Raw genomic sequence first — 21,630 nt, 5'->3', positions numbered from 1 at the left:
TTCAAAATGTCATAACTGTTTTTTTTTAAATCGTACAATAATTTAAAGAAATGGGTTTTAAAGCTAAAGAGTTGCATTATGCGACCTTTTCGTCGAAATTTTGAAAAAAAAAAATTTCTATCCCAAAAAAAATTATCAAAAATGGCTAAAATGGCCATTTTTTTACCTTTTAGGCTTCATTTACCAAAAATCCTGACATGATGGAGCATTTTGAAGGTCAGATTCGTTTTCAGCGCATAAAAAACTACAAGAAACAAGTACAACCATTCTAGAAACTGAAAAAAGTTAAATTTCGCAGGCCTGTGTAATTGATGACATAAATATCGTTATGGTTATGCCGTTATGGTATGGCACCTCTACTTTGAGCTTAACACAGTTTCACATTTATGAGTTGCCAGGTCTATCCAATTTATAACTTCACATTCACGGATTGCCAACACATACTTTTAGTTAGATTTGTTTCGAAATGACTTATGGTGCTCACACTCACCAACGTAAACTTATGCCCGTATCAGCTGACACGATGAAACAATCATCTACGATTCTTCGGAACGGAACGGTGGTGAGAATTCATTTACATGAGGCTCTCATTAGTTTCATCGTTGCAGCTGATAAGGGCGTACGTTTACGTTGGTGAGTGTAAGCATCATTATCGAAAGGCGCATAAACACCCAAAGCCCGTTTACTACCCCATACAGCCGCCCCTGCTTTTGTATGTATTTATTTAAACAACAACGAAAGGTGGCATACATTTGCAAATATCCATATGTATGTATGTATATATGTAAATTTTCGTGTATGTATGTAGAGCCTACATTGTAGAGCAATGTACATTATATTATATTGTCATGAGGAGGACCACCATGAAAAGTGCAAGCAAAATTCACGTTTTCTCAGTCGTTCTTCAGAAACAGTTAAGTGAAGCCAACCACAATTGTGTTGTAATTTAATAAAAGAAATCAAGTGGCCCCCACATCAAAAACAAACTGCGCAAAATGTCCAGTAAATAAGAATCGATTCAATACATTTGCTTTTATACGTTTTTATTTCACCCCTTCTACCCTCAGACCCATCGAATGGACTATCCACCAAACTGCTGGTCAGTATCGGCATTGGTGTTGGCGTAACAGCGATATCAAGTGCCACTTACTTATATTACAAATACTGGAAGCAAGATGTTATGCCAGAAGAATGGCAACGAGTGGGAACATTGGAAATGTTGGAATTCTTCCCATTGAAATCTTGTGCACGACTCAAAATACCAGATGGCACCGAACTAGATTGTGACGTGCTTGGCCTACGCTATCAGGGTTTTCTTGATCGCGCACTAATGCTAGTGGACAGTACTGATGTAATGATAACGGCTCGTGGCTATCCTAAAATGGTACTCATCACTTCGACACTGGTAACACCCACAAAGCTTGACATCAATGCACCCGGCATGGATACATTGGAATTAGATTTTAAAAAGCTCGTCAAAGAAGCACCGGGTATAAATATACACACAGCAGTGTTTGGTGCCAAATTAGATGCTACGTTGTGCGGTGAAAAATATGACAAATGGTTTTCACAATATATATTAGGTCAGGAAAGTGGATTGAAGCTTGTCTATTATCCATATCGCAAGCCGTTTAAGCCAATTGACAAGGATTTGGCCAACGAACCACATATCACAAAATCAGATACGGTATGTATTTATTTCGGCATATTATAAATTTTAAGAAACCAAAATACAGTTGCAGTGAAAATCTTAGAATATCAATTAATTAAGTTGGAATATAAATAAAAATCAGAAAACTAATTTGATAACTAGTTTTCGGTGCATCTTATTGTTGTAACAGCATAAACATTCGCCACACATGCAAGGGGAATGCAGCTACAGTGACAGTCCTCGGTCAGATATAAATCCGGGTAGTTCCGGTAAAGTAAAACCGACTTGTGCCGTTCGTTGCACGTTTAACCTGTAATGATTTGACTCAGTTTGATCCCGGCCTTTAAACTAAATGTAGTTGACAATCAAAGTTGAATAAAAATACAAACAATTGGCTTACAATAAGTCGATACACTTTGGACAAAACAAAACTCAAATTATCTTATCACGTTGTTGAGACAGCTCGTAAACAATCACACGTACACAGTGTACAAATCAAATGTTTTAAGTAAATTTTAATACTACTACTACTAATAGAATTTTTATTATTTATAGGGTGCCTTCGCGGATGCCACCAGCTACATGCTGATGAATTTATCCTCTGTTGATGATCTCAATAAAAGACTACCACGCCCGGTACAGTCGATTCAATTTCGTGGCGGTTTCTATTTGAAAATGGATAAAAGTGAACCTTATGCTGAGGATGCCTTTGAATGGATTAAAGTTGGCAATGAAGCAGTGTTTCGTAAAGTGGCACCATGTCGTCGTTGCATTTTGCCAAACATCAATCCAGAGACTGGCGAGCGCGACCCAGAGAATAACCCTTTAAAAACGCTTAAGACGTAAGCCGGCATGAATTTGAATACATATTCACAATTTCAGAAATGTGTGTAAAACCACTGTGCTTTCCTATTTCAGGTATCGTTGCTTTGAAAACAAACCGAGTCCTGTTCTTGGCATACATCTAGGTTTACGTAAGGCAGGAAAAGTAAAGCGAGGAGATGTGATTTACTGTGGCGTGCAAAAGTAGTTGAGATTTATTTGATTTTGGACTTGTTCGAGTTGCGATGACGACCGTTGTGTTGCACGAATTTTTAAAGTATCCCGTTCGATGAGCAATTCTGGCAACTTTGGCTAACTCAAAAATTCAGCACGATGGTTTCATCCTTTTCTTTGTAATTTACCGCAATATCCAAATTATCATCAAAAATATTTAGAGAACGCTCCATTATATTTTTGTAAACGTTTATAAGTGCTGAATACTATTTTATTACGTGCCTCGAACGCGCCCTTTGTTATTGCCTTTCATTTACTGCATTCCACACAATACATTAACCAAGTTATCTATACTGGATGGTTTTTCATTTTGATAATAAATTTTAATAGTATATTAATATTTAATCGAAATTGTTTGTTTTAATTTTTATTTAATTAAATATATTTTTAATTTGCACATACTTGCCTACATATGTGTGTATGTACCAAAAATACATTCTCTGATTAAATATATAAATGAATATTGGATTATTTTTCATGCACTGAACCTTGTCAATGATTCGTCTCGTGCATTCGCCGATTAACAAATGTGCTGTTTAATAAAAAAGAAGCATATACATAAATAACGATTACAGATACAAAAAAAAAATTAATTGAATATGAATGCGGGTCGCAAACGTAGTAACTAAAGATATTTGACGAGATATCGAGATATATATTTTATGTCGAACTTTTTATATTCTCCATTTTTTTTTTTGTTCAATTTGCAATACAACTCTGCCATGCCAGGCCACCACAAGACATACTTATGATCACATAGATAACAAAAATTATTATAAGCACTACCACGACGTAGACGCGAACCTTTTTCCAGAACATTTGTCGTGCCAAATTTCGAGAAGCTTTGCGGAATGCAACGGACTAGAAAATGAAATACATAAGCATGATAGTGAACTCATATTTGTGTACAAAGTGGGTTACATTTGTATATTACTTACATTATTACTAAGATTATCGGTTTTATTAACGAGCAACTCCAGTCTTTCACCTCGATCGCGGAGACTATCTATTAGTATGGAAAAATAAAGGGCATTTAAATTTTGTTTTACTAAAAATTGCAATATAAAATTACACAACTAAAAGGCTCTTAAGAAGGGTAATCTATTTCCTACTACTACTATTTGGGTGCATATTGTGCCAATCAACATACCGATATTTTTTACCATAATATCTTTCAATTCATCAATTTGTCCATGCACTCTTGAAATCATGTCCACCTCGCGCGATTCACTGAAATGTGCCATCTGTTCCGCTAGAACTTTTGAAAATTCCGTATTCATTGCATATGCAATAGCGGTCGCTACTTGTAGTCCATAAGTTTGTATAAATTTCTGTTTGACATCAGCAAGAAAAAGGAAGGCGCGCGTACGATCGAATTCCTGAAAGTAAAATTTTCGTATTCTATCAATTTTTATATGCATATATTCCATTTAGCTCTTACGTTGTCTGTAATACACATATATATAATGCGATTCTCACAAATGTAATGTATTAAGTATTCTCCATGCGAATAAGTCAACTTGTGATTTTCTATCCCTATTTTCGAGATTATCTGTTCGGTGACTTCTGCAAAATTACCCACACATTCGGCGTATTTAGCCAGCACCGTGCTACCTCGAGATATTACACTATAAAGAAGAGGCATTTTGTGATGTTGTTGGTTCTCGTATTGGTATTAGCGACAGGAAGATCCAGCTTCGGCGTAAACTTGGTCACTCCAAGAAGCCACTCGGTTACTTAAGCACTATGAATTTTATCAGCGAGAATAATTTATTGGTAATAATTCAGTACCGCTCTATATATTTTTCCTTTGCTTCTTTCTGTGTTGCTTTAAGAATGCTGCGTAAAATAAACAAAAAATAAAAATTGAATGACAAATAGCAATTGAATGTTATAAATCGCAGGCCCACCAAGGGGACTCCCCTTTGCGATAATACACAGAGGCCGTCAGATACTCAGAGTACCCGTGGATTATCATATTAACTTATACATATATGTATATAGGCTCGGAACTTCAGAGCCATCATGACCGCATATTTATTGGCATAATTAATGCAAATTACACAAAGCTGTCTATTATGAAAGTTTAAGACTGTCATTACAATTTACTGTTGATATCAGAAAAAAAACGATAACTAAAATGCATAGTTGGAAATTTGTTCAATTTTGCCTATTTCTGTCCTTTTTTGTCCGTACATTATTATTTATCTTTTATTAAATCATTTTACCTCAGTTTGCTTACTTAATTGCTGAGCAAAAAATTGCATTATACTAAATTCGAAGAAAATAAAAAATGCAGATGCACTTTTCCACTGACAGTCAAAATATTTTTGCGTTGTATGAACAAAAATGAACACAATAAAACAAACTACAGGGTAGCTATGATTAAAGAAACATACAAGGAGACTACATTGGTTTATAAACGTAGTCGACGTCTATTTTAACTGACTTAAAAGTACGTTCACATATGCCAATAAATCCACAAAATTAGCCTACTATGTGAATGGCAGATTAACTGCAAAATTGACATTCAGCTGTCAATACTGTTGTGAGGCGTTTTTCTTCATAGAAATTGCTTTGGGGGAATATTTTGGTTTGTTTAATTATTATTAACGATATGAAGAAAATACAAGTGGAAGGAAAGTTAATTTAATTGCGCAATTGGCCGCTACTAATAAACAGTTGAAGGAAATTCGTAAACGAAGTTTACTAAGGTTTCAAAACATTATGGCAGCAATACGCATTCGAAAGTCGATATTACATTTTATAATAAGTAAAAAGAGGGCACACGTTTTTTTTCTGTTATATGAATGCATAGTTGATCATACCTAAGAAACATTTTATTAGAATTATATCTACAAACTTGTTTTCTTTGCCGGCATCCATTTTATTTAGTTTTTATTTTGACGTTTTTCTTTACACGCGTAAAAATAATGATCTACTGCACAGAAAACATAGGGTTGTATGTCAAAAAGTATGGTTATTATCTAGGATTATTTTATAATTTCAGATTCTCGCCAACGTAAACGGACGTTCCGTGTCAGCTGACACGAAAACCATATGAGAGCCCATATAAATGAAAACCCACCACCGTTCCGTTCTATAGAATCGTTCCGTAAAAATATGTCAGCTGATTGCTCTCTCACCACACAGTTATTTATAGATAAATGAAATATTTCAAAGTTTTGGGTTTTGACTTTGGCTTATTAAACAATGAAAAATTGTAACTGATAACGCCCGTGTGTGTAAAAGTGTGTATGTAAAAATATCAATGACAACATTGTGTCGATACAGCGAAACTCAATCCCATAATAACCGAGGTATTGTGATATAACCAAACTCAAAGTTTTACTCAAATTTGTGTATATCACGGACAACAGACAGAGACGACGATAATGTCAGTGAGTGTGGGCTCCATAAGTTTTAGATGTATTTAATGATCAATTGTAATGAAATTGCCTATCAAGACAGTAAATTGAAGGAAATTGGCAATTTATGTTATGAAATATTAGGCCTCTTGTATTCGTCACTTTCCCGTTCGCTATGTCTATGCTTGATTAACTTGACGAAAAAATGGGTGTGAAAGCAATAACAAGCTTATCGAGTAAGATTCGTCGCTAGCGACCATGGTTATACCTCATTAAACTGGTATAACTCACTATTACATATATAATTCAAGGCAGCTCGATTCCCGCGCTGCCAAGATATGTTCATTTATACCAGTAGCTTTATCTATTCACCTCTTGCTAACTCTTGGCAAAATGAAGAGGCCTATTTTAAGCCATATTTTGCTAACATTCATAAAACAATAAGCCTCTTCTTTTTACCAAGTGTTAGCAAATGGCGATTAGATGAAGCAACTGATATGAACATATATTGGTAACGCGAGAATAGAGCTGCCTTAAATTACACGTGTTTGTAAAGCAGCGAGTTTTACCAGTCTAATGAGTTACAATCATTAGCCATAACCGTTAAAAACGAGAAATAATAATAATTATTACAGTGTTCTTGAAATTCGAAAAAATTTGTAATATTGATTTTGTGATAAATTTTACTAATAACAATCATAATCAAAACCGCTCGTTATAATTCCACTTTCAAAATTGGCGCACACATAGTACGGAATGAAAACAAGCTCAGAGTAGCTCAAAGGAAGAGTTGAATAGTTGAAACATGGCTGGCAACCCATTTTGTTGAAAGACCGTTAAACAAATTTTACTCTGGCATTAAATTAAAACTTGAATCAAAAATCGCCTTATGTAAACAGTTTGTTATTTTCAACTAATTCAGGCCTTTTGTGAGTGTTGGCATCACTGCTACGCGCTGAATTCTTTTGTTGTGTTTTCTGTCGTTAATTGTTTAGGATTTTCATTACACTTCCATTCTTTCTATTTTTATTCTTAATGGCAGAAAAATTAAAGAAATGCCATTATGGCGAACAGTGCTACCGGAAGAATCCCAAACATTTTGACGAATTTTCACATCCTCATTGTATGCAGAATTTTTATTATTGATTATTATATATATGTACATACATATGTATTTCTCACGTTACATTTCTTTATCTTTCAGTGGACAAGATTTATGAAAACGGATTGGACTCCAAAACTAACAAGTATGTTATACCTGACGACTTATTTATGTCGGCGGAACTAATAGAAACACAATTAAAACTGTTGGAGAAATTATTTCCAAAGACAAAGAGTAGGGGAAGTAGCAGCGAGATGGGAAACTCTGATGGAAAAGATGTTGATAGCATTAGAAGTTCCCGTTGTTTGGATGGTGGCAAAATTAAAGTAAGTACCCTGTTAACACTTTTAATACAGTGTGTTTGAATACAATGTTTTAGTGTGATTCTGTAAAGCGTGGCAAATCACCAGTGGCTAGTACATCTGCTAGCTGTGGGCTACGATCCAACGCAACAAGCATTTCTTCAAGCGATAATTCCAATCTTTCCAAAAATGCCAAAATAACTAGAAATGTCAAAGACTACGTACCAGTAGTTTTGGAAAAGGGTCATGCTGCCGATAAACTTGAACGTGCTGCACCATATAATTTCTTTCTTACGGCAATTACGGATGCTAAACCTACTCATCATGAACCACTAACTATCACATTTCTAGGTTCGAATTAGTGAAAACAATTTTAAGGACAATATAATTGTTTTTGGTTTTTTATGCAGAAATTCTAGATGAGAGCTTAGGCAAGATAGAATCATCCGTGCAAATTAACTTTATGGTAGAAATCGGATGGTTGCTTGGACGCTATTATTTCGCTGGCATAATGTAAGGTCATACATTTATACAAATGTTTATTTCATATTTAAAAATAGAACACAATTGTCACTATAGTTTGAACTGGACAAAATATTAATAGATACTTAACCCTATACGCATTTCATATGTTAATCATTCTATAGGGGCACTCCGCTACTTATTCTCTATGGGGATGAAACACCAGGGTTAGCAAATATATCAAAATTTCATCCGGAGGTCACAGCCGTCAAAGTTAATATGCCGACGCCATTTGCAGTTTCACACGCTAAAGTAATGCTTCTGGGCTATACTGATGGCGGCATGCGCGTCGTAATCTCAACAGCGAACCTCTATGAAGATGATTGGCACAATCGTACGCAAGGTATTTGGATAAGCCCAAAGTTACCAGCGCTACCTGCAAATGTAGATACAACTGCTGGGGAAAGTCCCACAAATTTTCGGCAAGATTTGATGTTGTATTTAGTGGAATATAAAATAGCCAAACTTCAACCCTGGATAGCACGAATACGCAAAACAGATTTTAGTTCCATAAAGTAAGCATCAGACAGAATATTTATTACAAGATATAGACTTTTAAAAAGTATTTTTTTCTTTTCAGTGTCTTCTTCATAGGTTCAACACCTGGTGGCTTTCGCGAAGGGCCCCGTGGATACTCTTGGGGTCATGCACGTGTCGGCGAACTATTACAGAAATATTGCACAGCAGTTGACGCAAGGGTGCCAGTAATATGTCAAAGCTCAAGCATCGGTAGTTTGGGTCCAAATATACAAACTTGGATACAACATGATTTTCTCAATAGTCTGCGCAAACATTCCGGACCACCAGGGCTTACACATTTTCCACCATTCAAAATGATTTACCCCAGCTTTGGCAATGTAAGCAACAGCCATGATGGCTTGCTAGGTGGTGGATGCCTGCCCTATAGCGCAAGTACTAATGATAAACAGTCGTGGCTGCGTGGGCATCTATTTCAGTGGTGCTCAAAACAGCGTTACCGTTCGAAAGCAATGCCGCACATAAAAAGTTACACACGTATGAAATTGGAAGACCAATCTATTTATTGGTTTATGTTGACCTCCGCAAATTTATCGAAAGCAGCGTGGGGTGCCTTCAATAAGAATGTTAACATTGCACCATGTTTAAGGATCATGAACTATGAAGCAGGTGTGCTGTTCCTGCCGAGATTCGTGGTATGTGTTCTGCAGACGGCTAAAATTCGTTTCTATATGTTATAGTGATAAATTACAAACGGACTAGGTCAGGTTCTGTAATTCCGAGTGGATTCCAGTGCAATTGCCAGAAAATTTGTGCTTAATTTGTTAACAAATTTATGAGTTGTACAAAAAAATTACCATAAATTGCCTTTATATACTCAGGTTTTTTGTTAACCAATTTTCCATTTTATTGTTTCTGACTATAAATTGCAAATTTCAAACCGCCGCAAGGACGAAATTGCACAAAATATCAGATTCAATAAAAATTAAATCTCTTTATTTGCACGAAATCATATGAATGAGAAGTCATATGTTTCCAAGATGGACAATTTTTGCTGGCTAAAACTTCTCCAGCTCAAACTGTCACTTTGATCTGTAAAGTTTTGAGTGATGTATATTTTTTCTTGAAAAATTAGGAATAAAATTCTATGTTATCGAACACGACTTACCCGAGAAATTCACGTTTTTCAGTCAATGTTTACTAATTGCTTTTTTGCAGACCGGTGAGGAGACGTTTCCCTTAGGACACGTTCGTGATGGTATACCACCATTCCCGCTGCCCTATGATGTGCCAATTACACCATATAAACCTGATGATAAACCATTTTTAATAAATTATCTGCATCAGTAGTAACACCGTTAATCGTTATTATTAAGCTTAAGTCATACACCAACTCATTTACACATACATATATAAGTACATGAACTACATAAAATTAAAATTGCTGTTACATGAGCAAACGCTCGCTTTTATTATTCAAATGTCTAATTAAAAAAAACTAATTTTTGAACACAATAAATGTACTTACGATTTTCAACAACTGCACAATGTTCCGTTTACAGCCTGAGAAAAACCAGTTGTTACACTAACATTTTCATGGTAGCATGTAATAAAAGAAGTAGCGGTAATTAAGCAGAGTAATGTAACATTGAGAAAATGTTTATTTAATTCCACGGTCTCTATTTTGACTATTTAAAGATGCACATTCAGCAAAATAAGGTATATTTATAACTTGGTTTTTAGTTCAACGCTAACAGTACATACTTGGATATGACAAGATCAAACAAGAATTCATTGAACATTTATCTGCACCAGGCTACAAGACTTTGGATAGATGGCCATTGGATAGAAGACGATTTATTAAAACTCATTTGCCATTTTCTTTGCTGCCACCTAGTGTTATGGAGAATAAATGCAAGGTACTTTTAAATACAGTGTAAAACAGTAAAAAAATTACAATTAACGCTGAACAAAAAATACACATTTAGATCATTTATGTGATGCGCAACCCCAAAGATGTAGCGGTTTCTTATTACCACTTGAATCGCTTATATCGCACACAGGGTTATTGCGGTGACTTTACGCGATATTGGAACTACTTTTCACGTGGTTTAAGTGAGTTTGTTGTTATATTGGCTATTTCAATTTTGTGCATGTGTATATTCAAAATTTTAGACCCGTGGCTGCCATATTATAGCCATATTAAGGAAGCTTATACCCATCGGAACTTGCCTAATATTCTTGTTCTGAACTATGAAGAAATGGTGTCAAATTTGAATGGTGTCATATTGAAAGTGGCTGCCTTTTTAGATATTACAATTAGCAAAGAGAGATTGAAGGATCTTAAGGAACATTTGGATATTAAGAATTTTCGCGAAAATCCAGCAGTAAATGGAAGTGAAATGTCAGATATCGGAGTTTTGTTAAAAGGTGAAGCTGGGTTTGTACGTAATGGTGGAAATGGAAAGCGGGAAGAGTTAGTGAGTGATGTAGAGTTAAAGAAATGTGTAGATGAGTGGATTGAAAAAAATATAGTAAAGCCTACTGCAAAGGCAATACTTAGCTTATAGTTAAAGCGATTCATATCAAAAAAACAATTATTTGTATAATACACTAGCTGATACCTGTGGCTTCGGATGCGTATAAAATAAAATACATTAAATACAACTCTTTTTTGTTGAAATGATTATCTGTATACAATACTTTTAGTTTTATTATCGGTATCGCAAATGTTAGGCCGACTTACTCGGAAATATCCAACATACAATGATGGACAAAAGTCTACATATGGTTTGAAATTCCAAAAAATTTGTTGAAAAATGTGCTTACATAGTTTTATTTGAAACGTTTTTCTAATCAGAATAAATTAAAAAAATCCATTTTTTAACATAAAATAACAAGAAACAGAATTGGCAAACATACAGAACGAAGTGCCTATCTAATACACTGGTATGCTGTGTTATAATAACGGTAAAATACCGACAGACGGGCAAAATAACTGTATACACTTAAATGTGATACATATATGTATAGCTCCTCGATGTCTATATTCTGTTTATTCAAATTATAAAAGACAAATATTTGCTTTGTACACGCGTGTGTTTTTTCATCGACTGACTATTCAGTTGCGATTTAAATTTTCAGCGAACTTAGCTACGGTTCCTAATCAATGTTGCCACCTCCTGTTACGCTTGTAGTTAGGGTACTCACTACATATGTATGTATAAGTAATTGGCGCTTACACCCTTTTCGTGTGTTTAACCGAGCTCCTCCTCCAATTTTTGACGTGCGTCTTGATGTTGTTTCACAAATGAAGGGACCTACAGTTTTAAGCCGACTCTGATTGGCTAATGGTCTTTTTATTATAAGCTTTTTCGTAGCAGAAATACACGCGGAGATCTGCCATTACCTGCCGAGTGGCGACCGCCTTTAGAAAAAAGTTTTTCTTCACTTTGATGTTTTACGGAGATTCGAGCCTGCGTTCTCTCCGAATTCCGAATGATAGTCACGCATCAACCCATTCGGCTACGGCGGCACGTAACATGGAGCACAATGGGCCTCTTCTTTTCGCCAAGAGTTAGCAAGTTGCGAATAGATGATGGTGGCGCCTAATATTAGGCCTCTTACGTTCGCCATTTCCTCGCTCGCTATCTCTATGGTCGTTTAACTAGATCAAAAATTTGCATGCGAAAACAACAAAAAAGTTGTCGAGTAAGATTCGCCGCTAGCGAGTATATCTATAACTCATTAGGATGGACTGCCTTAACAGCACATATAATTTAATGCAGTTATCTTCCCGCGATGCTGAAAAATGTATTTATCTCGCTTGTGCACTTTATTGTATTTTGTAAGTTTTGTGTCCCTAATATATTAATATTAATTTTAAGTATATATTTCACACTTAAAAATGGATAGTGATAATGGAATTTGGCTGGAAGAAGTGCGGAGTTGTCCACTGAAAAACCCTTCTTCCTCCCGAGTTATATTAACTAGACGAACGCTCCATCTAAGCTCGCTTCCTTGTTCCGTTATATGCTTCTTAAGTAAACTAGCCCTGTCTAGTGCACCGTATCCCACCCCCAACCTTTCGTCACAGGAGCAATCCCTTGCAGTAGGATTGCTCCAAATACTTCTCTTCAGAGCTGGCGGTGAGCCCAACCCTGGACCAGAGGAATTTTACTGCTGCATCTGCCACAAACGGCTCCACCCGAACTCCACCTCGGTTAGGTGCAATAAGAGCAACGGGTGGTGCCATCTTAAGATCTGTTCAGGCCTTAAGACTCATAGAGAGTGGTCCACAAGGTATGTGGCCACGTGTTGCCATCAGGCGTCCCCTGCCTCAACGGCGATACCTTAACGGTAAGGAGTCCTCAGGCGCAACACAACATTCCCCACTGACCCACAACCTTCTTGCTCCTACCCCAGTGCAGCCCTTGGCCCCCCGCACAGTCTGTTCCGTGTGTCAGACCATAGTTGCTCGGAACCTGACAACAGTCCAGTGCAATTCTTACAATGGCTGGTGCCATTTTCGGAAGTGCTCTGACCTGCGCACCACCCGTGAGTGGACACGCGACTACATTGCCCGCTGCTGCAGAGCTCTGCACCCGCAACCGGCCCCTGTGGCGCGGCCACATGTCAACATCAGGCCACAACAATTGAATTGCAACGGACTCACGAGTAAGATTGCCGAGATAGTCGACTTCATGAGCCGACATGGTATCAAGATAGCTGCGGTCCAAGATACAAAACTACACGGCAGCTCCTCCCAGGGACAGCACCTTAGAATATCAAGGGATAGCTGTGCGGTCAGGCGGTGCCGAGCTCGAAGTTTACAACATTTACTACCCGCTGTCACCTGCTGCCCGGCAGGATATCTCACTGATATTGGTGCGCTCATCAGGGGTGAAATTCGATTGGAAGTAGTTGACTTAAACGCGCATTACGATCTTTGGTATTAAAGCCTGCCAAATGATCGTAGGGGACAGCTATTGGCAGAGCAGATAGACGATTCGACATTCAGCCCTGTAAACGTCGACGCCGCCACTAGGGTAGTGGGCAATTGCAGCAGCTCGCCTGACATCACAATTGCTAGAGCAGGTCTGATAAATAGCATAACCTGGCGACCTATGCTATCGCTTGCATCAGACCACTTGCCCATTATCATCTCGATCGAGAAACCTGCCGATTTTGTTTCCGCGGGTCACCGGTCATATATCAACTTTAATAAAGCTGATTGGACTAGATTCGTGGAATTCGCCGAAGACATCTTCGCCCCTCTCCCCATTCCTAACTATGTATATACGCGCAGGCGAACGAGCATTCCATAAGGGGATCACAGTCGATGCGGCTCGCTTCATACCCGCTGGAACGATCCGGGACATACGTCCCAATTTCACAGCTGAAGCAGCTGTTCTGGCGAACGAACGTGATCATCTACGCCAGGCCGATCCCGGGGATACTCGGATAAAGGATCTCAAGCATCTGAAGTTCTGCAACTTCACCTCTAGTGTGAGCAAGCTCTGGTCCAACGTACCGCCCCTGTGGAACCCGAAGAAGCACAACCACAAGGTGGATATCACCTTCAACGGTTGTACTTAGTCGGATCCGAAGAGATGCGCGAGCTACTTTAGCCGTCAATTTATTCTGCATCCTCCGGCCGACAGATCCAAACGTAGTGCTATCAGACGGTTGCACAAACTGACATACAACAGTACGCCACTTGCTTTCTCCAGCGATGAAGTTCAGGGGGCAACCACATGAAACCATCAAAAGCCATTGGCCCTGACGGACTATACATGCTGATGCTGAAAAAGCTGGGTCCATCGGGAGTAGAATACCTCACCAAGGTCTTCAATTTGTTTATGGCCACTCTCATCATTCCTAATAAGTGAAAATTAGGAAGAGTGGTCCCACTATTGAAGCCTGGGAAAACATCCAACCAAGGGGAGTCCTATCGTCCGATAACTCTCCTTTCCCCAGTAGTGAAGACGCTTGAAGCCCTTCTACTCCCACTCTTTACGAAACACCTGACCCCAGCCTCTCACCAGCATGGTATCCGAAGCGTGCATGGCACCACCACGGCACTCACCGTCATTAACCCCCATATAAACCACGGACTTAACCAAAACCGCCCCTGCGAGAGGACTGTCCTAGTAGCGTTGGATCTTAAAAAGGCTTTCGAAATAGTCAGCCACGCCACGCTACTAGATGACATTTCACAGTCGACACTCCCGCCAGGGCTGAAGAGGTGGACCGCGAACTACCTGAGTGGTCGTAATTCGTCGGTGTTCTTTCGAGACCAAACATCCAAACAGAGGAAAATAAAGCAAGGAGTTCCGCAGGGTGGTGTCCTTTCACCCTTGCTTTTCAATTTCTATATCTCGAGACTCCCCCAGCCACCAGAGAAAGTCTCCCTGGTCTCCTACGCTGACGACTGCACGATAATAGCGTCGGGCAATGACGCCTCCTAGGCACGTCAGGAGGCATTTCCTCAATTACGCGGACGAGATCCCCGACAAACTACACAGATAGCTAGTGGTTGATACAGTGTACAGACACGACATTCATCGGGAGTGAAAATTTAGTGAATTGCTCGGAAATATTGTAATTTGTGAAATTTAAACTAAACAAACTAATGAAAATGAAGTGGATCTTGTTAAATTGTGAAAGCGCAAATTAATATAATTCCTCCAAATGCAGTTTTTTTGTATTTTTATTGGCTTCGCCTACTCTTCCTCTTCATAAACAAGTAATTCCACTGTCTTTTGTTCGTTTATATATGGGCTCTGACGACAAAGTGAATTCGGAACACGCAACCTTGCATTCTATTATCCCTGCTTAATAACTATCGTACTTTCTAGATTCGGCAGCTCGATTTTTTTCTCGCTAAGTCGAATTCCTGTTTTTGTTTTGGTATCTTTTTCGATCGGTTTTGCCGCAATTGCCAGCTAATTTGGGACCATTTACGTTACAATATGTATGTATTAAAAAAAATTCGATAAAAAGGGCAATTTTGAACATTTTCGAGAAATATGTAGTATAATGCAATTTTAAAAAAAGGATATAAAGAGGCGACAGTGGGGTATATTCCCATCTTAAAACAGCACCCTCCGGACGCTTATATATAGTTTTTAAGTCATTTATTGTTAAAGTTGGTGCTGCCAGACACCTCAAACAAACAAAAACAACAACAACAACCTCAAACAAATACGGAGCTCGTATGCGGAGCCGTTCAATAGAATAATGTTTGGAATATGTTATAAACGTATATAACTTGAAAAGAATGTCATAAAAGATATAACAAAAAATAATGAAGTAATTAAAAACCAAAACGAACGCATAATGTATTGCCTCGCTTATAAACATTACAAAGGGGTCCTCGTGTTTTTTTTTGTATAGAACTCATTCGCGTAGGCCGTTGTTGTTGTTGTAGCAGCATAAACATTCCCCGTGCATATACGAGGAATGCTGCTAAAGTGACAGTCCTTGGCCAGATATAAATACGGGTCGTTCCGGTTACGTAGCACCGACTCGTATGGGCCATTTTCGGCCGCGTTTAAAAAAACTAACACTCATCAATTCAACTCCGGCTACGCCATCCACATTATTTTTGCGTAGAGCTCCTTTCAACGTTAAAGCCATTACAAAAAAAAAATTAAAACGTTATATGCGTGTTAGTAGTAAGGATGGACAATAACCCCCATCACCATCATCAACACTGACTGAAATACTTCATTTCTATTCATTTAAAATTGGAAAGTGATGATATTGATAAATGCGTTTGCATTTAATTCTCAAGGATATTTTTCGATTAGAAGTATAAAAATAAGTGAAAACACGCGTGTGAGTGTATATTTTGTGCATTTTAAAAGAATATATGTACATTATAATGAAATTCCCGAGGGCTCTTTGCAGACAAATAATTACAAAACTATTATTTCCGGAATAATTGGGAGTTACAGTTGGGAGTTGGGAGATGTTCTCCATCAAGTTTCATTAAATAAGTCATTATACTTTGCCTAAAATTGTCCATATTACATTATACTAAGCTCGTCCCCTAATAATATTATTTCATGTTCTAAAGCCATAAACTGGACTTATTTTTTCTTAACATTATAATTCTAAGCCGGAAGGGCCCTGGGCAGTTCAGTTTTTCCAAAACTAAAATGTTGCAACACTGGCTCTAGAATATGGTTCATGTGCAGTTGTGGAAGCTATTTTTTATGTGTGAAATATTACCGCTGCATCCAAGTATTTAAGGTAAACAATATTTCGCTGCGACGCTTGTTAGACCGTGTTCATACAGACGAATTTTGGTCGTGGCAACCTTGCGGATTTTCTTTTTGCCTTTATCGTGAAGTTTAAATAGAGTCACTCGCATTGCAATAATGGTATTGGGAAGAATGACAGAATGTCAAAATTGCAAAATAATGAAAAAATTCGTTACCACCTCTCCACCAAGCGATAAGTCGAATTAACAAACTTCAAAAAACCTCCAACTGTTCTGTGGTGTCAAAGCAATTGAAAGTAAACAAAAAGAAGTACGTAATTACATCTCGATATCATTGAAAATATAATTGTTCCAAAAATAATATTAGGTTGTGTAAGTATTTATGCGTATATGCGTATAAATTTGAAAACTAAGCTAAAGATAAATAGGTTGAATTGTGTTGTGCGCACACTCTTTTGGAAATAAGGAACAGCTATTGGAATAATCGAACACTTTGGTTAAAGTATGAATTGATTGAACTTATAACTTGCACTGCATTTATTTCTTTTCAAGTATTTTTTGTTTTTGCTGTTGTTGTGGGCCAGCAATGGCTAGTATAAACATTTCCCGTAAATATTTGAGGAATTCTGCTCGAGTGACTGTGCTTGGTCAGGTTACATAAATCCGGGTTGTTCTAGTAATGTAGTCATGACTGTCATGAGAATCGAAGAGTTTCTGTTGTTTTTTAAATGCCAACCGTTCACAAATCCTGAATGAAAATGAAAAAATATGTTTGCTTGTTGGTTGGCATTAAGGCATTGTAGCATATATATGCATTCAATTTTATTTGACATTTACGGCGTGACGCATTGCCAGCGAATGCATTTTATGTACCTTCACTTTTATGCGTTCATCGAAGGATTCGAGTGAGACTGACAAAAATATTTGGGAAATTAAATGCAAATAACCGTATATCAAATAACAAAGGCTTTATAAATGCAGTTCTTTAATTTTGCGAACCACCAAATGATAACAACAAATATCCAAACCCTGTTTCGATACATTTTGGTATTTTTTTCTTTCTCTGATAGCCTTTTTTGCAGTTGAATAATTGTCACAAGTTTTAGTCAGACAACTTATTTCAACAACTAAATGTTTATGTGAATGCACAGAACATTATTTTCGCCTGGCAATCATAGCCCAAGTTTTTGTGGACTGCAGTATTTTGGTATACTTATTTGTTTAGTGGTTTGTGGAGTACTTGTATTCCACATGAGATACACAAAGTCCACTCTATGTTTCGTTACTAATTTCTTAAGCTTCGCGTCACCTCGCGCTGGTAAACTAATTTTCAGAGTTTTTATTTGTTTTAATAATATCGGAAAATATGTCTGATGATCATAGTCGTGGTCGGCGTAGACCATCACGAGAGCAACGGTATTCTAGGTCGCGTTCGCCACTAGATACCTATTCCAGCAATACCGGTGGCGGTGACTCTCAACGAAGACGCAGAGAGCGAGAACCGTCAGACGAATCGCGTCCTTCTAAAGTTTATAAAAAAGAACATGTTTCACCGGATAGAAGTTCCAGTTCATCGCGCAATGGAAATGGGCGCAGAGAGCCCAGAGATCAACCATCAACATCAGGTGCTGCAGGTGGTAGGGGTTTTGGTGCAGATGGAGATGGTGGAGACAGCGCGGACCATGGCATAAAGAAGGAGCGCTATGAAATTGTGCATACGCGTCCTTCTGATATTCAAAGCAAAATTGGTAGTGGTGGCACCCCAATAATATTGCAAGCTAACTACTATCGTTTGTTGACCAAACCGACCTGGCGCATATTCCAATACCACGTTGATTTTACACCAAAAGTTGAACTGCGGCGTGTTCGGGGTGGTATCCTTTCTGAACATCGTTCAACATTGGGTGGATATTTATATGATGGTACAAAAATGTTTACTTCATGTAAGCTACCGGAAGATAAAACAATTATTCATGCGAAATCTAAAGTCGGTGACAGTTACACAATTGTAATTAAATATGTTGGTGTAATTTCTATGACAGAGTGGCAATCACTTCAGATTTTGAATTTAATTTTGCGTCGCGCTATGGAGGGTCTCAAATTACAGTTAGTTGGCAGAAATTTTTATGACGCGATTGCAAAAATTGATCTGCGAGAGTACCGTTTGCAACTCTGGCCGGGTTATCAGACGTCAATTCGCCAACATGAAAGTGACATTTTACTCTGTGCTGAAATCGCTCACAAAGTTATGCGCACAGAAACTGTTTATGATATTTTGATGAAATGCACGGAAACTGCTAGAGATTACCAAGAGGAATTTCGACGACATGTATTAGGACTTACTGTTCTAACCGACTACAATAACAAAACTTATCGCATTAATGACGTAGATTTCAACAAAAATCCATCAACAACATTTAGTTGTAAAGAGAAAGATGTGTCTTTCATTGATTATTATTACCAAAAATACCATATTCGCATACGCGATCCAAAGCAGCCTTTGCTCATATCTAAGCCTAAAGAAAGGGCAATGAGAAGTGGGGGCAGTGATACAATCATACTTATTCCCGAACTTTGTAGGCCTACCGGTCTAACGGATACCATGCGCAATAATTTCCAACTTATGCGTGCTATGGCAGATCATACACGTATGAATCCTGATCGACGTATTGACCGCTTAAGAATATTTAATAATAGACTTCAGCAGACTGATGCCAGCATACAAGTACTGAATGATTGGAACATGACCCTAGATCGCCATTTGGTTGAACTTAATGGTCGTGTTCTTGAGCCACAACGTATCGTATTCAGCGAACACAAAAAGGCATCTGCCGGTGAACAAGCAGACTGGACTCGCCTCTTTCGCGATAACGGTTTGTTTACAACTCCATCTCGTGGCCTTGACAGGTGGTCTGTTATTGCGACAAATCGTAACTCCAGAGAATTAAGAAATTTCGTCGAATCTTTAATTCGTGCTGCTGGCGGAATGCAGATGCGTATCAATCGCCCTCGAGAAGTTATGTTATATGATGATAGAAATCACTCGTATATACAGGCGATGGAGGACTGCAGCCGTCACGACCCCCAACTTATACTTTGTTTGGTGCCGAATAATAATGCTGAGCGCTACGCTTCTATAAAAAAGAAAGGTTGCTTGGAACGAGCCATTCCAACGCAAGTAATAACACAAAAGTCGGCAAATAACCAGCGCGGTCTTATGAGCATAGCCACAAAGGTAGCTATACAAATCAATTGTAAATTGGGTTATACCCCATGGATGATTGACCTACCACTTTCCGGGTTGATGACAATTGGCTACGATGTAGCCAAAAGTACCCGTGATCGATCAAAGGCGTTTGGGGCATTGGTGGCATCAATGGATATGAAAACTAATGCCACCTTCTACAGCACGGTTGCAGAATGCAGTTCCCACGATGTTTTAGCGAATAGTCTTTGGCCGATGATGACTAAAGCTTTACGTCAATATCGCAAGGAACATGACGGAAAATTACCAACGCGAATTCTATTCTATCGCGATGGGGTAGGTGAAGGCTCCTTGCGACAAGTCTACGAACACGAGGTTAAGGACGTGGTTGAGAAACTCGAGCAAGAGTATAAGCGTGTTGGCTCTGAAAAACCACCTATGTTTGCGTATGTTGTGGTATCGAAAAGTATTAATACCCGACTCTTTGCACGAGGCCGAAATCCGCCTCCTGGTACAATAGTCGATGATGTAGTTACGTGCCCAGAACGTTATGACTTTTTCTTGGTATCTCAGTCTGTGCGACAAGGAACAGTGTCCCCAACAAGCTATAATATTGTATACAGCAATATTCGTTTAACACCAGATCAAATGCAGCTTTTAACATACAAAATGACTCACTTGTATTACAATTGGTCTGGTACAACACGTGTTCCAGCTGTGTGCCAATATGCTAAAAAGCTTGCAACTTTAGTGGCCACAAGTCTCTACCAACCGCCCCAGAACGCACTTGAGAAAAAACTCTATTATTTGTAAGGTTCCTTTTTTTGTAAATGATTAACAAGTCTATATTAGTAAACGATTTTTCTTAACATGATTTCAAAATGTCTTGTGAAAGCAGTTTTTTTTTTAATTTTTGAAATGCATATTCCATATGGATGAGTGAACTCGAAAGAAATCAAAACAACATACATATAATATATGTAACAAAAAAGGTCGAAGTAATGAAATATAATCCAAATGAATTAAAGAAGCATTAATAGCATTAATAACGATCAATACTGAAGTCATTTTATACATATATATTTATATGTAATTTTTGCAAAAATAGATGTGGGGTAAACAAAAACAGACTCGACTTTGAAACTATGTCACCCTGAATTTTTAATTTAAAGAAATAAACTTGCAGATCATTCGATTTACTTGTGTTATTTATTGTATCAATAGAAATATGCTGAGTTTATTGATACGAGTATTATACACAATAAGATATTAAGTGATTAAAAGAATAAGTCATACAACTTTTCTCCGATTTCCATCTTTTAAAATGTATCGTCGTTTGCATTCTAAAATAAAACCCATTTATTGTTTTTAAAGTTTATGAATTAATGAATTAAAGAGAAATGAGGTTTGCATCTTAATAAATTGTATGAGCTCTACTCATCATATTACCTTAGTCCTCTAATCTAGTCCTAGCTCGCACGATCATCCTAGGATACAGCTGGGTTGGGCTGAATATTTGTACCATTCTTCGGGCTGTATAAGGCTGAGATGTCTTCTCTTCGCTATGGCATCACATCGCAGAAGCAAGTGTGTTGGAATTCCTAGGCGCTGGTCGCAGAAGCAATACAAGTAGGTGAACCACGTCTGCCTCTCAGTAAGTTACCTGTGAGATTGCTAGTGAGCATTTTCAGTTTGTCCTCAAATTTCTTTTGATTAT

The 21,630-nt window shown here is 37.9% G+C and overlaps 5 protein-coding genes across 7 annotated transcripts; 4 read left to right on the top strand and 1 right to left on the bottom strand.

Moving 5' to 3' along the window:
• Positions 1–844: 844 nt before the first annotated feature.
• On the top strand, positions 845–2,945 carry LOC129238761 (mitochondrial amidoxime-reducing component 1-like). The gene is made up of 4 exons (XM_054873936.1): positions 845–1,002; positions 1,068–1,687; positions 2,207–2,493; positions 2,570–2,945. The coding sequence occupies exons 1-4, from the start codon at positions 996–998 to the stop codon at positions 2,679–2,681; spliced, it is 1,026 nt and encodes a 341-aa protein (XP_054729911.1). The 5' UTR covers positions 845–995; the 3' UTR covers positions 2,682–2,945.
• A 96-nt stretch (positions 2,946–3,041) lies between these two features.
• LOC129238765 (vesicle-associated membrane protein 7) lies at positions 3,042–9,746 on the bottom strand. 3 transcript variants are annotated; one of them, XM_054873942.1, is made up of 5 exons: positions 9,647–9,746; positions 4,149–4,546; positions 3,858–4,086; positions 3,646–3,713; positions 3,042–3,568 (listed from the first exon to the last, which is right to left on the bottom strand). In XM_054873942.1, the coding sequence occupies exons 2-5, from the start codon at positions 4,350–4,352 to the stop codon at positions 3,407–3,409; spliced, it is 663 nt and encodes a 220-aa protein (XP_054729917.1). In that variant the 5' UTR covers positions 4,353–4,546; positions 9,647–9,746; the 3' UTR covers positions 3,042–3,406. The 3 variants fall into 3 exon arrangements, with proteins under 3 accessions (XP_054729917.1, XP_054729916.1, XP_054729915.1); XM_054873941.1 differs by lacking the exon at positions 9,647–9,746 and adding an exon at positions 4,950–5,063; XM_054873940.1 differs by lacking the exon at positions 9,647–9,746 and adding an exon at positions 4,936–5,055.
• LOC129238760 (probable tyrosyl-DNA phosphodiesterase) lies at positions 7,028–10,124 on the top strand. The gene is made up of 7 exons (XM_054873935.1): positions 7,028–7,198; positions 7,280–7,503; positions 7,557–7,830; positions 7,890–7,992; positions 8,127–8,516; positions 8,582–9,173; positions 9,697–10,124. Exons 1-7 carry the CDS (start codon positions 7,111–7,113, stop codon positions 9,826–9,828), a joined length of 1,803 nt encoding a protein of 600 aa, XP_054729910.1. The 5' UTR covers positions 7,028–7,110; the 3' UTR covers positions 9,829–10,124.
• Positions 10,125–10,176: 52 nt separating this feature from the next.
• LOC129238230 (luciferin sulfotransferase) lies at positions 10,177–11,145 on the top strand. Its single transcript, XM_054873271.1, has 4 exons — positions 10,177–10,197; positions 10,236–10,397; positions 10,467–10,593; positions 10,654–11,145. Exons 1-4 carry the CDS (start codon positions 10,177–10,179, stop codon positions 11,046–11,048), a joined length of 705 nt encoding a protein of 234 aa, XP_054729246.1. The 3' UTR covers positions 11,049–11,145.
• Positions 11,146–17,974: 6,829 nt separating this feature from the next.
• On the top strand, positions 17,975–21,108 carry LOC129237561 (protein piwi). Its single transcript, XM_054872379.1, has one exon. It carries the CDS (start codon positions 18,075–18,077, stop codon positions 20,724–20,726), a length of 2,652 nt encoding a protein of 883 aa, XP_054728354.1. The 5' UTR covers positions 17,975–18,074; the 3' UTR covers positions 20,727–21,108.
• The last annotated feature ends 522 nt before the right edge of the window (positions 21,109–21,630 follow it).

This window comes from Anastrepha obliqua, chromosome 2 (assembly GCF_027943255.1).
Source record: "Anastrepha obliqua isolate idAnaObli1 chromosome 2, idAnaObli1_1.0, whole genome shotgun sequence".
Taxonomy (NCBI): Eukaryota; Metazoa; Arthropoda; class Insecta; order Diptera; family Tephritidae; genus Anastrepha; species Anastrepha obliqua.
Note: the sequence above shows the minus strand (reverse complement) of the source record. Positions and strands in the feature narration are given on the sequence as shown.